The sequence below is a fragment of the Pinus tabuliformis genome, chromosome 8, assembly GCF_031772625.1.
Source record: "Pinus tabuliformis cultivar Carrire ecotype Pingquan chromosome 8, CPIR1, whole genome shotgun sequence".
Lineage (NCBI taxonomy): Eukaryota > Viridiplantae > Streptophyta > Pinopsida > Pinales > Pinaceae > Pinus > Pinus tabuliformis.
Window position 1 is genome coordinate 1,995,235,196 of NC_142294.1, and position 17,124 is coordinate 1,995,252,319.

A 17,124-nucleotide genomic window follows, 5' to 3' on the forward strand; every position below is an offset into this window, starting at 1 on the left:
TTTGGGTTTTTGAAGCTAATCACTGTTGAAGGTAAAGCAGCTATTGAAGACTTGCCGAATGGATGAAGACGGTTGAAAGGGCACTTCAAAAGCTTGAAGACATGACTGATTATTGGAAAGGCGAAACGAAGAAATGCTATGAAGCTCTTGTACAAGAGTGGGAACTCTTGATACATATGGGAAGCAGGATAACAGACATGCGGGAGGACTTGAATAATATTCATGGGAAGACTAATGAGCTCAAGGAACTTGATGAGAAGATACGACGGGGTGATCGTAGACTCCAAGAACTCATGGATGAATGAGTTCAACTAAGGGAGAAGAGCACCATGGTGTTGGAAATACTGAGAGGGGGGGTGAATCAGTATTTCTTTTCAATTGTTATTTTTACTAGTTAAATCATTTATATTTAGAACACAAAATGAACAATAGAAATAAATTCTTTTATTAAATAATTTTTACAATAAATCAGGTACAATATATATAAGGCTCCAACCTGTTGCCAAGCACCAACTTGGTCTTTTGTGAGGCTCCAACCTCTAGGGCACCAACCCTATCTTCTCAAGGCACCAACCTTGTGTTTAGGAGCACCAACTCCAAGGACACCAATCCTTCCAATTTTAAGGCACCAACCCCAAGGGCTCTGACCATATCTTGTCAAGGCACCAACTCCAAGGACACCGATCCTTCCAATTTTGAGGCACCAACCCCAAGGGCTCTGACCCTATCTTGTCAAGAAATGTTTTGATTGTATTACACTGCTCTCAAAATCTTCTTCACTGTGTTCTGTCAATCTACAGCTTCACCGCTACATCAATGACAACCTGTCTTCATATGAAGGAGTCTTCACAATTCTTCATATTTCCCAAACAGAGTTTGCAAAGTTACCTCATGATGATTTCAAATAGCCATCATGATCTACAATAGTCTTCACACAACTTCAATGTGTCTACAATGAACTGCACTAAGCTCTGCACAAAAACAACTCTCTGTTTCAAGCCTTTGTTCTCACTGTCACGGTAAATGCTTCAGGAGTGACTGCTTCAGGAGTAACTGCTTCAGGAGTGACTTCTTTAGAGGAGTGACTGTCGCAGTTTCATATTGTGCGTTCAATTAAAAACAACCCTGTTCATACTCAAATAATCTTCTTAGATCTGTAGAGCATCCTTTTGAACTGTTATCTAAATCACTGTCAGACACAGGTCCGAGCTTTTCAATAAATAACCCAGTCAACGGAATGTTCGACCTTCGACTTCCTTCTTCTTCCGTTGGACCTTTCGGCTTCCTTCTTCACTTGCTCGACCTTCGGCTTCCACTTTCATTCGCTCGACCCTTTGCTTCCTTTTCTTTCATTGGACCTTTCGGCTTACTTATTCGCTCGCTCGACCTTCGGCTTCCACTTTCGTTCGCTCAACCTTTGGCTTCCTTTTTCGCTCGCTCGACCTTTGGCTTTCTTTCTACTGTTCCTTCAGCTTCCTCTGTCTCTTCAAGTTCACGAGTTGTGAAATTCTTTATGCTCTATTTTTATGCCCGAGATAGATACTCATAATTGAAGCGTTTTAACTCGTTTTTATATGAGTTTCTCCAATGACCAAAGGACACGTCTCTTGGAGGGAGGCCAACTTGTATATTAAAATATATATATCAGAGAGTCTTTTATCCACAGACTTGATTATTCACGGAAACCATATAAGAGCTGCTATACCCACATGGAGGTCCCACATGCCACGTCATCACCTTTAATCTCACAATCGCAATTTCATGAGAATCGGAGTGATTCCTTTAATCCCACAATCGCAACTTCATAAATATCGAAGGGTTTTCAAGTGTGCAATGCTCTGTCTTCCGATGGAGAGGATGCGATATTCAATGAATTGTTTTTAATGAATCCATCGGGTCCACAATATTATCGCAATCGAAGTTTTTACACATCATCCCTTTGAAACTTGTGATTCAACGAATGTGATATTACATTAAGTTATGTTATAGTGTTGTAGTTGGGTCCGCAATAATATTGCAATCGCAGTTTTTAATGTGACATCCCTTTATAACTTGCGATATGAAAGTTCTGATAGGTGGATGTGATATTACATTAGGGTTGTTACCATACACTGATCAGGTCCGCATATTATCTCGCAATCTATGGTTTGTGGGACTTCGACTGGCACACGGATTAAAACGGCCTTAATCCCTGCAATTGACTGTGATCTAAGAGTTGAATATGAGATCGACGGCTAGGATTGAGTGCGGGACTTCAGCCACGATCAAGGAAATCTGTACTTTCCTACCCTCGCAGTTGCTAATCACCGTTGATCTAACAAATCTGTCGATCTAACGATCCAAATCTATTCCTCCACCATTCTTCTTCCGCCATTAATATCTGTCGATCTAACGGATTTGTTGATATGACGATCCAGATCAATTTCCGAGATTCACCTTTTGCAAGCACTTGGGTTTGATCTCCACCATTCATTTCTTGACTCCATTATATTGCAATTGGGGGTTTGCGCAGTGTTTACATAACTTAATATAATAGAAAACACCGATATTATATACTCCTAATACGATTTCTCCAATAACTCTGTTTATGCTCCTCCTCTGTTTTCTTCCTATCGATTCTTCTTGGGAATATATTACATGCGATACTTCCAACATGGCTCATCCAATGTTTTCTTCTTTACTCCTCTGATATCGTTGTTGCTCTTTGTTCTTCCGATAGCACTTACCTTTGGGCATATGCGATAACCTGCTTCCTTGATGGCTTCTGATGAACTCTTCCTCTTATTCTTTGGCTTCATGGTTTCTCCTCTTTACTCTTTCTCTTCTGATGGCTTTCGATATCTTTCCTCCTCAATTCCACTGTTTCTATTATGTCTGTATATATATCTTCAATCCACTTATGTCCTCCATCTCATCATATCATCATATATCAAACTTTCATTACTATGAGCATTATGATCAATGGGCATCAATAGGCAATCATGTATCAAAGAATTTTCCATCACTAACACTTCCATATTAACATCAATGACAACCTAGATTAGCAATCTCCCCCTTTGTCATTGATGGCAATATTCTTTCCCTTTCAACAATGTCTCCCCCTTTGACATCAATGGCAAACGGGGTGTTGAGGGACTCCCCCTGTCGAACTGCCTCCGTTCTTTATGAATAGTAGATCTTCATGGGTATGTTACTCCCCCTGTCGCGATGCTCTTCTTTTTACTCAAGATAAAAGGATTGTTGTCTCATAGCTTACTGAGCTATATTAAATTGTGCAACATTCTTCTTTCTATAGTCCTTTTGATGAGCCATTTTTCCTTGTGTTCTAGTAAACGTTTCTAGAAGTTATCTTCACTGATTGACAACTTTTTGCAAAGCTTCAATTATGTTTGATGCTGCCAATTGCTCTTGATTCAAGCTTCATTCCCAGATGTATCTGTTTGTTTGAAGGTTTCCTCTATTTGTGTCCATAATTTACCTGTTCTCACATTATATCCCTAAGTCGATACATAAACTTCTATAATAACAGCAACATAGTTATTTTCCCTATTTCTCTAGTATTAGATTACCTTCTCTGCTGCTCCAGTTTCTACTTTGTGATCAAATGAAAAACATCTTCAACAACAGTCAAAAGAATAGTTAAGAGATCATGTTCTTCAATGGAGTGCTCCTGAGAAATGATTTTTATCAAAGAATGATTGTTAATATAGCTCATCAAGGATTTCATAAGGACCCTTCCACGGACAGCTTCTGCAATAATGATCAAGAATAACAAGCTCCCCCTAACTGTACGCATGGTCTCTTTTTAGCAGAATCCCATCATCAAACACTCGAAATATCAAGAATATCTTCATCAAGTCAACAATATGTGTTGTTGGCTGGAAAGTTCAGGAGATTTTCAGATTGTATTTGCTTTCTTCTCCATACTTGTGTAACTTTCTTTTCTGGCATGGTTCTAGCTTGAGAAGGTGCCCAAATCAAGTTACAATGACGTGCCATATGACCAATGTTATGACACTTGAAGCATTCTATGTTGTTCATGAATAAGAATTCACGACTTCTTGAGAAATTGCTTCTAGGAGATTGACGGGGATCATTATAAGCCCTACAATCTTTTGCCATGTGTCCAAAGTTTGTACAAGAATAACAATAACCAAGAAATAAACTTTGGTACCTAGGAGATGGAGATTTCCTTGATGTACTTCTAAAGTCTTTCTGCCTTGAGATCCTTTGATGATAATTATTGCTTCTCACATCCTTGACCACATCTACTTTTCTTCTTGGAACAGAACTTCCTTCATTATCGCCTTGACTCTTATCTTTACCTTTGCTGAAACTGGGAGCATCAACATTTCTTTTTGACTTCCTCACATCTTTGTTGTTTGAAGGATTATCATTCTTGCTTGAGGATTCACCTTCATAGCCAAGACCTGATTTATCAAATGGAGATCTTTGATGGTTGAGCATGTCATCCAAGGCTTGAGAGCTCTTCAAGGTTTTGTCCATTCCTTCAACCTTTTTCCTGAGGGAGACAATCTCTTCTTTCAATCTTTCGCAATCATTATTCTTCTTAGCAAGTTGTTTCTCAATCTCTTCCTTAATATGTATTGCTTCATTTGCTTCTAATTTAAGGGAGATGATATCTAACTTCATTTTGAAGATTTCTTCATTTTCCTTTGCTAGATTTCTCTCCATTTCTTCCTTGATCCTTGTAGCTTTACATGTTTCGGCCTTGAGAAGGTTGATGTCAGATTTTAATTTGAAGATTTCTCCATCCTTTGCTTTTAGTTGACATATCATGGTGTTTCTCTCATTTTCTGCTTCATCAACCTGTCCTTCTATGATTGCCAATGATTCCATTGTCTTCTCAGCTCCTTGTGCTTGTTTCCTTGCTTCTTCTAGTTGTGATCTAAGAGAGGAGACCTCTTCCTTGTATTGACCAATCTCTGCTTCAAGTTTGTTCAAGCTCTGGTGTATTTGTTCAAGGTGGCTTGACAAGTTATCTTCTCGTTTCTTTGCTTTATCTAATTGATTTGTCATGGATATGACTTCTTCATGATGCTTTCTTTTGTTTTGATGAAATTCCTTCTTAAGCTTGGAAAGCTCTTCATCCCTTTCTTGTACTTGAAGCTTGACAAGGTCAACTTTCTTCCTTGTTTGGTCTTGGTCACCAACTAGTGCTTTCTTATTAAGTTCCTCATTTTCCTTTTTTAAATTGATAATCTCTTCCATGGCAGCATAAGTTTAGTGAGGAGATCTTCTTCAAAATCTTTTTCATTCTATTTATCTTCTAGGTCTTCTTTAGTCTTGATGTCATCATTCTCATTTTTAGTGTCTATGATAGGTTCTGGATTTCCTTCTTGGTTTCCATCATCTTCTTGACTAGTGGTCATGGTCAATGCTCTGTTTGAGTGAAGGTCATGAAATTTGCCCCATATACCCTTCATTGACGAACATTTTCCTAAATTGTTCTTTATAGAATTTGGTAGCCCATTCAAGATTGCTTCATTGCTCTTGTATTATGTTCCTTGGATTCCCCATCCATCATGCTATCAACAATCACCGATTTCCAAACTTCAATGCCTTGAGTCTTTAAGAAATTCCTCATTCTTGCTTCACATATATCAAAGTTTCCATTGAACCATGGAGCCTTCACAAATTGATTGACTTTTATTTTAGTGGTAGAGGGAGACACACCTTTATGAGGATTGGAGACTTTCTTCCTTGGCTTCGCCATTTGTGTTCTAATGATCAACCTTCAAGCTGTTAGGATTTGAGTGAAGGCACTGGCTCCGATACCAACTGTTGGAAATACTAAGAGGGGGGGGTGAATCAGTGTTTTTTTTCAATTGCTATTTTTACCAGTTAAATAATTTATATTTAGAACACAAAATGAACAATAGGAATAAATGCTTTTATTAATATAATCTTTACAATAAATCAGGTACAATATATATAAGGCTCCAACTTGTTGCCAAGCACCCACTTGGTCTTTTGTGGGGCTCCAACCTCTAGGGCACCAACCCTATCTTCTCAAGGCACCAATCTCGTGTTTAGGAGCACCAACTCCAAAGACACCAATCCTTCCAATTTTGAGGCACCAACCCTAAGGGCTCTGACCCTATCTTGTCAAGGCACCAACCTTGGATTTAGGAGCACCAACTCCAAGGACACCAATCCTTCCAATTTTGAGGCACCAACCCCAAGGGCTCCGACCCTATTTTGTCAAAAAATGTTTTGATTGTATTACATTGTGCTCAAAATCTTTTTCACTGTGTTATGCCAATCTACAACTTCACTGCTACATCAATGACAACCCGTCTTCATATTGCCCAAATAGAGTATGCAAAGTTACCTCATGATGATTTCAAATAGCCATCATGATATACAATAGTCTTCACACAACTTCAATGTGTCTGCAATGAACTGCACTAAGCTCTGTGCAAAAACAACTCTCTGTTTCAAGCCTCTGTTCTCACTGTCACGGTAAATGCTTCAGGAGTCACTGCTTCAGGAGTAACTACTTTAGGAGTGACTTCTTTAGAGAAGTGACTGTCACGGTTTCATATTGTGCGTTCAATTAAAAACAACCCTGTTCATACTCAGATAATCTTCTTAGATCTGCAGAGCGTCCTTTTGAACTGTTATCTAAATCATTGTCAAACACAGGTCCGAGCTTTTCAATAAATAACCCAATCAACAGAATGTTCGACCTTCGGCTTCCTTCTTCTTCCGCTGGACCTTTCGGCTTCCTTCTTCGCTCGCTCGACCTTCAACTTCCACTTTCATTCGCTTGAACTTTGGCTTCTTTTGTCTTCCGCTGGACCTTTCGGCTTCCTTCTCCACTCGCTCGACCTTTGGCTTCCACCTTCGTTCACTCAAGCTTTGGCTTCCTTTTTCGCTTGCTTGACCTTCGGCTTCCTCTGTCTCTTCAAGTTCACGAGTTGTGAACTTCTTTATGCTCTATTTTTATGCCCGAGATAGATACTCAGAACTGAAGCATTTTAACTCATTTTTATACGAGTTTCACCAATGACCAAAGGACACGTCTATTGGAGGGAGGCCGACTTGTATATTAAAAATATATATCGAAGAGTCTTTTATCCATAGACTTGATTATTCACGGAAACCATATAAGAGCTACTATACCCACATGGAGGTCCCACATGCCACGTCATCACCTTTAATCCCACAATCACAATTTCATGAGAATCGGAGTCATTCCTTTAATCCCGCAATCGCAACTTCATAAAAATTGGAGGTTTTACAAGTGTGCACATGCTCTGTCTTCCGATGGAGTGGATGCGATATTCAATGAATTGTTTTTAATGAATCCATCGGGTCCACAATATTATCGCAATTGGAGGTTTTACACGTCATCCTTTGAAACTTGCGATTCAACGGATGCGATATTACATTAAGTTATGTTATAGTGTTGTAGTCAGGTCTGCAATAATATCGCAATTGCAGTTTTTAATGTGACAACCCTTTATAACCTGCGATATGAAAGTTTTGATAGGCGGATGCGATATTACATCAGGGTTGTTACCATACATTGATTGGGTCCGCATATTATCTCGAAATCTATGGTTTGCGGGACTTCGACTGGCACATGGATTAAAATAGCCTTAACCCCCACTGTTCACTGTGATCTAAGAGTTGAATATGAGATCGACCGCTAGGATTGAGTGCGGGACTTCAGCCACAATAAAGGAAATCCGTACTTTCCTACCCCCGCAATTACTAATCACCATCGATCTAACATATCTGTCGATTTGACGATCCAAATCTATTCCTCCGCCATTCTTCTTCCACCATTAATATCCGTCGATCTAACGGATCTGTTGATCTGACGATCTAGATCAATTTCCGCGATTCACCTTCCGCAAGCACTTGGGTTTGATCTTCATCGTTCATTTCTTGAATCCATTTTATTGCAATCGGGGGTTTGAGCAGTGTTTACATAACTTAATATGATAGAAAACGCTGATATTATATACTGCTGATACGATTTCTCTGATAACTTTGTTTATGCTCTTATGTTGTTTTCTTCCTATCGATTCTTCTTGGGCATATATTACATGCGATACTTCCAATATGGCTCCTCCAATTTTTTCTTCTTTACTCCTCTGATATCATTGCTGCTCTTTGTTCTTCCGATAGCACTTACCCTTGGGCATATGCGATAACCTGCTTCCTTGATGGCTTCTGATGAATTGTTCCTCTTATTCTTTTGCTTCATGGCTTCTCCTCTTTACTCTTTCTCTTTCTCTTCTGATGGCTTCAGATATATTTCCTCCTCGGTTCCATTGTTTCTATTATGTCTGTATATATATATTAAATCCACTTGGGTCCTCCATCTCATCATCTCATCATATATCAAACTTTCATCACTATGAGCATTATGATCAATGGGCAATCATGTATCAAAGAATTTTACATCACTAACACTTCCATATTGACATAAATGACAACCTAGATTAACACATGGCATAGACAAAAGTCAAGGAACTTGAGGACGAAATTAAGAAGGACTTTCTTGGTAGGAAGCCCGTTGTGATAGAGCAAGATGAGCTCGATTATATTGACAGACTTGGGGACTATCACCAAGACATGAAGCAATATGTTCAGAAGATTGGTTCACTTAGAATGAAAGGGGTCAATGTGTACTTGATTGGTACACTTAAGCAGGGTGCGATGGAGGACAAGCTTGAAGGAACTCAAGCTGAGCCAGGGTCGAATTGCTTAGATGAACCAAGAAAGGAGTTGAAGTACCTTAAGAAGGAAGTCAGGTTGAAGCATAGGTTGAAAGACTCTTATGAGGTCGAATTATTGAAGAAGGTTGCTAAAGTAAGACACACGATTAAGCCTAAAGAGGATGGAAATGCCTTGAAGCTGAATTTTGTGTAGGTAACAGTACATAGCAAGAGGTTTGCTGCATTGGTAGATATAGGCGCTACTCATAGCTTCCTTAGTAGGAAAGCAGCAAAATCTTTTGGGAAGAAAGCTGAAGTGGGAAGAGAGTGGAGTGCTTTCAAAGCAGTGAACTCTACCATGAAAGTTGTGACTAGTGTATTGAAGGACACTCAGGTGAGAGTGGGTTCATGGTTTGGAAAGTTGGACTTGAGGATCGTTGACTTGGATGATCATACTATGGTGTTGGGGCAAGACTTTTTGAAGGTTGCACAAGCCATACCAATGGTGGACCGAGACATTCTCTTGATTATAGCTGAAGGGAAAACTATGATGGTTCCGATGAATAGAAGGAGTTGCTTGGGATATAGACCAAGGATGGCTTCTATGACTTTGTATCCAAAGGATCTGAATGTGAAGCATGATCATGTGGAGCAAAGAGGACTTGGATGTATGACTCAAACAATGAAGGAGAGGAAGTTAGTTGACTTCGTTGCAAGAGCTAGAAGAAAAGATGAAGGTGGAAAGTCAATTTCACACATCTTGAAGCACTTGACAGATGCATCTTCTACAAAAGGTATTCACCATGGAGTTATAGATGGAGGAAGTTTGAATACTTCTTCAGTGACAGTGGTTGGGGAAGATTATACAGGTAGAGATCCAATTGGCATAGTGGAGTTTTGCAGGTATGCCATGGGCATATATGACTTTCAGTTGACAAAAGACAAGCTTGAGAAGCTTGGTTGTACACATGAGGAGGTTGAAGTTGTGCACAAGTACTTGAGGACACAACATCAATCAGACACATGGGTGGATGAGAGTCAAGGAGGAAACTTCTTGGCCCTCCTTTCTCGATAGACAACCTTGGAGGTAGGTGTGTGCAGGGCCTTGATCTTTAGGAGGACTGCACTGCCTTTACAAGGGGCCTTGGAGATGAGGCTTCTTTCTTTGACAGGTTGATAATGCTTGGATGAATGCGACTACATAGAAGCACATTGGCATTAGCATCATGGGCAACATGTTGCAGATGATATGGGTATAACATGGACCTGAGCATGGCTTATTTTACACTTGGACGGATTCTTGATCAAGTTGAGATTGTGACAGAATGTTGAGAAACAACCAATGGTGGCATGAGAAAGTACATTCTCATAAGTTGAGCATTAGGGTTGGATTAGCTACCCAACTAGTTTGATGACATGGGGGCATGCAATGCACCGAGTTTATGTCATATGGATGTCTTGGTTACGACAGAGATGTTGTGTTGGATGGAGTATTATGTAGTGGTTCACATGACAACGGTACATGATGGAGTCAGATGTGATATATATGTTGCAGGGATGTTTGCAATAGATATGGACTAAATGAAGTCATGGATCAAGGATACTTCCTGTTTATGGAAACATAGACTTGATAGTTTATGTGACATTGGAGCAGAGGTAAGCAGTATGGGCATTCTTTGGATGTTGGACCTAGGGATACTTTGCGACAATGGATGATGGATGTTGTCGAGGACGACAATCGTTTAGAGTGGGGGAGTATGTCACGCACATGAGTTGTGTGTACGACGTGCGACGCGCCCTCGATTAAATGCGACGAGTCGGTGAGCAGACGAGACGGGTGCAACGAACATGCGACAAGCAGATGAATCGTGTGCAACGAACATGCGACGATGGGATGAGTTGGCGTGCAACGAGCCAACGAAGAAGACAAAATTTTGCTAAGTGTGGAAACTAATGGTGGCAACCTTATACGGTGAGAGGTTAGGTAGGTGGACCCGACGGGCTAACATGAGGAGACAGACCGACATGAGTTGGTGGCATGAACAGTAAACTTGGGAGGTCGGCCTGCACCCGAACATGCGACAAGCAGATGAGTTGTGTGCAACGAACATGCGACGATGGGACGAGTTAGCATGCAACGAGCCAATGAAGAAGACAAAATTTCGTTGTGTGGAAACTAATGGTGGCAACCTTATACGGTGAGAGGTTAGGTGGGTGGACCCGATGGGCCGACATGAGGGGACGGGCCGACATGAGTTGGTAGCATGAACAGTAAACTTGGGCGGCCGGCTTGGGCAGGCCGATCCACGTTATAACCATGGCGAAGTGTATAAGTAGGAGGATGCATGGTGGGAGAAAGATCATCAACAAACAAGCATAAACATACTTCCAAGCATTGGAGGTAAAGGGGAGTGCAAACATAAGAGGAGGCCGAGGTGCAGGTAGAGGAGGCCGAGGTGCAGGTAGGTGAACAGGCCAAAGCACCAAGGCGAGGAACCAGACGAAGGCGCAAGTTCAAGGGCCGAACGAAACCACAGGTCGGGTGTATCAGGTTGCAACGAGGGCGGGTCTGCCCGCAATAACACTACAGTCGAGTAAACAATCGAGTGGAGCACAGAGTTCGGGTAAGTGAACGAATGAGTGGTTCGGGCGAGCAGGGAGTCGGGCAAGCTAGCGACCCGAGCTTGGGCAAGTCTGCACAACCCGTAAGCCGGGCAACATAACAGTCGAGTAGAGTTAAACAGAGAGTCAGGTAGTGGTAAGGCACGAGCGGGTGTTGGGTGGAGTTAACACGACCCGCAGATCGGGTGACACGACAGAGCTGGGTGGAGCGTGCATAGTGACTCGAGCACGCAGAGATGTTGCGACGAGTAGAGTGGGCAAGGCCACACGACAGGGTGGACTGCCCTGAATGTTGAAACAGGAAAGGCTACACGATAGTGAAGCCGAGCTGAACGACAGCTTGGGCAGAATTCTGAAAATTGCAGTTTGGCATTTTTGGCCAAGGTATATTTTGGATTTGCCTTGAAAGGTTGGCTTGTATATGAAACTGTAAATTATACTGTTATATTATATTGTGGGCAAGCTCTTATCAGGGAGTTGCCCCTCCCTTCAAGATTAATTGTACTTCTATACTTTTATATGTGAATGAAGTTAAAGATGAATGTTTCTGCTGTGTAAAATGAATGATGAATGCTTAGTGAAGTGAAAAGAAATTGGGTGGTGATGTCGCACCTACCTATGAGCAATGGAAAGACTACCGCCAAGATAGGGGCGGGACACCCGGGTTCGCGAACCCGGGAAACATAGCATTATATTATTAACATGTTCGACAACATTTTATTAAAAATATAAACTAACTAATCATTTTAAAAATATAAACTAACTAATCATTTTTAATAGTTTTTTATAAGGTTAAGTACCATTAAAACGCTATTTTAAACTATTTTAATAGAGTACAATCATGCGATTTTAATTTTTTATTTCTTTTTACTTTTAATTTATTTCTTTTTACTTTTAATCTAGTTATATTTAAACTCAGTTTTTTACTTTAATTTAGCTATATTTAAACTAAGTTACGCTCTATTTTAAGAGTACAATCATGACATTTTAGTTTATTATTTCTTTTTACTTTTAATTTAACTATATTTAAACTAAGCTTTAGAGCTTTTTTATTGCTTTTTACTTTTAATTTAGCTATATTTGAACTCAATATTTTACTTTAATTTAGCACTCAATATTTTACTTTAATTTAGCTATATTTAAACTAAGTTACAGGTACTAACTACTGTACAATACTAGCTACTGCTCCTACGCACTTGTTGATGATTTCAACATCATATTCTCCTAAATTATTTTTAATATCTCTATCTTGAAATTTCATTCCAAATTAATTTTCTTAACAACTATGTCATGAATTAATGACAATAATAATGATAATACAGAAATACTTTGTAAGACATTTTCCTACACGGAAGTTTTTTCAACCTACACCGACGTCAAGTTAAAATCCCCAAATTAATATGATAACCCTTCCTTCAGATTAAAATCACCAAATTAATATGATCATCCTTCCCTGTATTCAGTATCATGTTACATTAACATATCTCTCTGTAGAGATTTCAATCTACATTATGATGTGATATGCATCATAATGTAGAATGAGCATATCATAGTGCTTATTTAAACCATATCCATCCCCAGACAGAATCGCGCCGAAATCATATCGAGAAATTGTTGCGTTTTGTCTGCTGTTTACCCTATGCTCCTTTTAGAACATTTAGCATATCACCACTTTCAAAAGGGCGGAAAAAATTAAAAATAAAATGAGCTCTATGTCAACAGACTTATGCATTGGGCAAACCAAAATGTGATACTATAGATTCGATCAAACTCGTTTCAGAGTATTCGCAAAAATCATGCCCAGAAGTTGTTGTGTTTGCATGCTATTTAGCCTACGTTCTTTCCATGGAGCAGAATAAATTATTGACACGTTTACATATTTGTAATCTATTTGGAAAAATCATCTATTCAAGTTCTACGAAACTTTTTTTTTGAATGCCAAAATCCTATTGAACATAGGAACCAGAAAAGTTTTTATTTCTGGAACAATCTTCAAGGTGCAAAAAAACTATTGTTCCACTGCCCTTAACAACAGCAACAATATCGATACTCTTTAAGAATTAGCTCGCCTGTAGGTACCAGCCATCAAATGAACTCTGGCCCTAAAAATATCATCTCATTTACCCCATTAAAGCGGTACGTGACCTGGGTTCAGAATGTCGTGAGACAGTTCGGTCCATATCTGGTGCGGGCGTTAGAGCATTGAGAGGACCTTTCCCTAGAAGTGCTTTTCAGTTTTTACTTGGGAGGGTGTTGATTGTAGTGCATTCTGTCTTTTTTCTTGGCAGCAGCTTGTTTTGCTGCTCTTGCAGCTGCTTCAGCTGCCGCAGCCTTGGCAGCTACATCGGATTCTTTACCAGACTTCTTTTTCGGATGAGAAGCTAGTTTCTTGAGCACTGCCTTTGGATCTGTAACAACCTGATTTGTTTCTTCCTTAATTTGAACTGCTTGCTCCTGTTTATTACCAATCACGGTAGTGGCAACCTCTTGTTCCTTGGGCTTCTCCTTTTTGGCCTTACGCTTTTTTGTTATTTTGCTGTCAGCAAGAACAGGCTCAGATGGTTTGCTTTCAAACTCTCCTTTGGCTTCTTCTTCGATATTTTTTTCTTGGGCTACATTCGATGCTGCATCCATATATGACTGGAGTAAGAAACTATTATCTTGTACATGGTTATCTCATTCATCTGAATAGCTCCTAAGACTGCAAAGAAATTCCCTGGCTTAACATGTTACAGTATACTTCTCCTGTAAGCAACTTTTACTCATACATCATAATCAACTGAAAACAAATAAATATAAGACATCCACTAGTTAATATCATGTACATATTGCAAAAAACTAGAAGAGTAACAAACAACACACATGGTTGGTCGTGTGGTTAAATGTTTATCGTAGATGCCACAGAAAGCAACGCTGGACATTTAGATTCTCCTTGACACATAATGATAGATGAAAAAATCGGTGGGTGATTTTTTGGGATGCTATTCCTAAATCTGGGTGCTTGGACAAAAGATATCTTCTTTTGTCAAAGCAACCAGCTTGCAGCTAGACACCAACACCGTTTAACAGGAGACAGATTGCGGCCAGTCCAATGCCATTTGACAGAAGACTCATGGGGTTTCAATTTTGTATATTATATGATATACTTCTGAACAATATTCAACAATATTCAACATGCTACAACCCTTACGAATCACCGCCCACAAATCCTACCTAGCAAAGGAGGTCTATTGAAAGTGCGACTTCTTCAAAACCCTGGTTCTCTCACACATAAAAGAGTGAAATATTGGGGACATTCCACTTATAAACCTGGTTATGCCCCCATCATTAGGGCATAACCAGGTTTATATGCCAATCATGTGGAAGTAGCTCTTCTTGGAGGTCGGGCTTCTTGGAAGTTTTCTTGAATATGCTGAGTATGAAGCACATAACAAGTAGTTATTTGAAGTTGAAAAAATTTCTAAGGCATCACAGGATAATTCACAGGTTGAATTATAATTCATACCTTGAAATAGTTCATAACTATAATCGACTACAAAAACAGTAACTGCAGGAAACATGTGAAGCAATCTAAAGGTTGGCACTTCGGAGACATTTGAAAAGGAGTATCCAAGAGACATATCTTCCTTGTGCAGTTTAGAGGAAGCCAAGGAATCGTCTATGGACAATTGCCATTTATGGAGAGATAATGACTCCCACCTTCACTTTGATGTACACAGCATCATTGAGGGAAGATATGAGAAGATGTTGCCTACTAGTTTCTCGTATAGGGTTCTTTCCAAAACCAACCTTTTATAGTTATAAAAAGGATAATTTTTTCTTGGGGAGTCCTTGTGAAAAATATTCTTGGAATTCAAAATAGAAATTTCACCTTCAACCTGGAAGGACTCTTGGATCTTAGCCCTATGATTCTCAGCCTTAGGGCTACTGTAAAACAAGGTAAAAAACAATAGCAGAAAAACTACAATGTTTCAATCCCAAACAGCATAAACTTACTGGCAATTCAAGGAGAAAAAATACCAAACCAAAAGAATGAGTTTCAATGTTTTTTTGAGAGCAACGTATCAGCCAATAGCCAGATCTAAAAATACTCTTTACAACAGTAAGAGTAACAATATGGCAACAATAAAATCAATCCCTTGTATTCTTCACTTAATGTCAAATCATTAACAAGTGTCCTTTTACTTTTGTCAAATCAGTGAGACATGTATGCTTGTAAAGAACAACGCATAAAGCAGTGTTGAAAAATCGGCAAAAAAAAGGCAAGGGTCCTACAATGTTTCAAGTCCAAACAGCATAAACTTACTGGCAATTCAAGGAGAAAAAATACCAAACCAAAAGAATGAGTTTCAAGGATTTTTGAAGAGCAACGTATCAGCCAAGAGCCAGATCTAAAAGTACTTTTTACAACAGTAAGAGCAACAATATGGCAACAATAAAATCCATCCCTTGTATTCTTCACTTAGTGTCAAATCATTAACAAGTGTCCTTTTACTTTTTTCAAATCAGTGAGACATGTATGCTTGTAAAGAACAACGCATAAAGCAGTGTTGAAAAATCGGCAAAAAAAGGGCAAGGGTCCTGAAAGCATCTTATCGGAAACATTGGCAAAAATCAGCAAACTGGGACACATTAAAAAATACAAAATATATTCATTTTTCAAAATCAGAAAAAAATCAGGAAAAAACTAAAAAAAATCACCAAAGGAAAAAATCGTGATTTTTTGGGCCAAAAAATCAGTTGGTTGAAAAAATCGCGATTTTTCGAGACATCACCGAAAAATTGGTGATTTTATCAACATTGGCATAAAGAAAATGTAAGCTGGAAATCAAATTTAAAAACTGCACAAATATTGGACAACTGGAAATTTCACTATAATGCTCAAATAGTAGTACATGTACATAGCATAGCCTTCTTTCAAGGACAATACAAATTCTCCCAGCCCTCCAAACCCTAGCTTAGGGAAAATCAACAAAACCTTAGAAACTAAGAAGATCCAATATGCAAGAATCACTCCAAAGAAATGCCATTCTCTCTTTTTCTTCACAAGTCCACCCTAGGATTTTATCCCAAAACCTTAATCTCCAAAATCCAAGGAATAAACTCTAACCCTAGACGCCATTGATGCTCCAAGATACTCCAAGAAGCCATTGCGACACAAGAATAAGAGAGATCAACCACAAGTGAAGACTCTAGAGAGAAAGGGGCTAGTGTGCACTCTTCTCTAAGTCAAATGTTAAGAGAGATCAACCACAAGTGAAGACTCTAGAGAGAAAGGGGCTAGTGTGCACTCTTCTCTAAGTCAAATGTTGTGATGTCATCATAACAGTGAATACAAGTGAGTAAAATGAACATATATGAATGGAAAGATTCTCTCAGTCCTTTATTTATATGAGAGGTAAGGGAGGCCAACAATACAATGTGATCCTTAGTCCATAAAGCAACATACAATAAATACTTGTAGGCAATCCTCCTAAGGAATGTATTGCAATGGATCTATTACCCCTCATGTTAGCAAGAGTGTATACAAATTATTGCAGCATATTTCACCACTACCTTAAGCCCAAGGTCACAAGTTTAAAGCATTGTAACAACCATGTGAGGTCTTGTATTAGGCGTCCTAGAGCTTGTGTTTGATCGAACCATGGTCGGTCCCTTTGGGTTCATCTTTGGCTCCTTTTGTCTTGGATAGAATTGTAGGGCCTTGGACAGGCTTACTTGAGGGCTCATGGTTCTAAAGGAGCCTGCTTTTATAGGGGCGATCATTGGTGTACGGGCCAATCTAGTCCACATCAAGGTGAACCTA

General features: G+C 39.4%; 1 protein-coding gene across 1 annotated transcript in view; it reads right to left on the reverse strand.

The window, feature by feature from the left end:
• Window positions 1-12,867: 12,867 nt before the first annotated feature.
• LOC149244453 (uncharacterized) overlaps window positions 12,868-17,124 on the reverse strand; it is a 202,861-nt gene continuing 198,604 nt past the window's right edge. Inside the window, exon 3 of the mRNA XM_089368006.1 lies at window positions 12,868-13,942. Coding sequence (XP_089224132.1) covers window positions 13,557-13,942 — 386 coding nt within the window. The 3' untranslated portion in view covers window positions 12,868-13,556. The remainder of the gene's footprint in view (window positions 13,943-17,124) is intronic.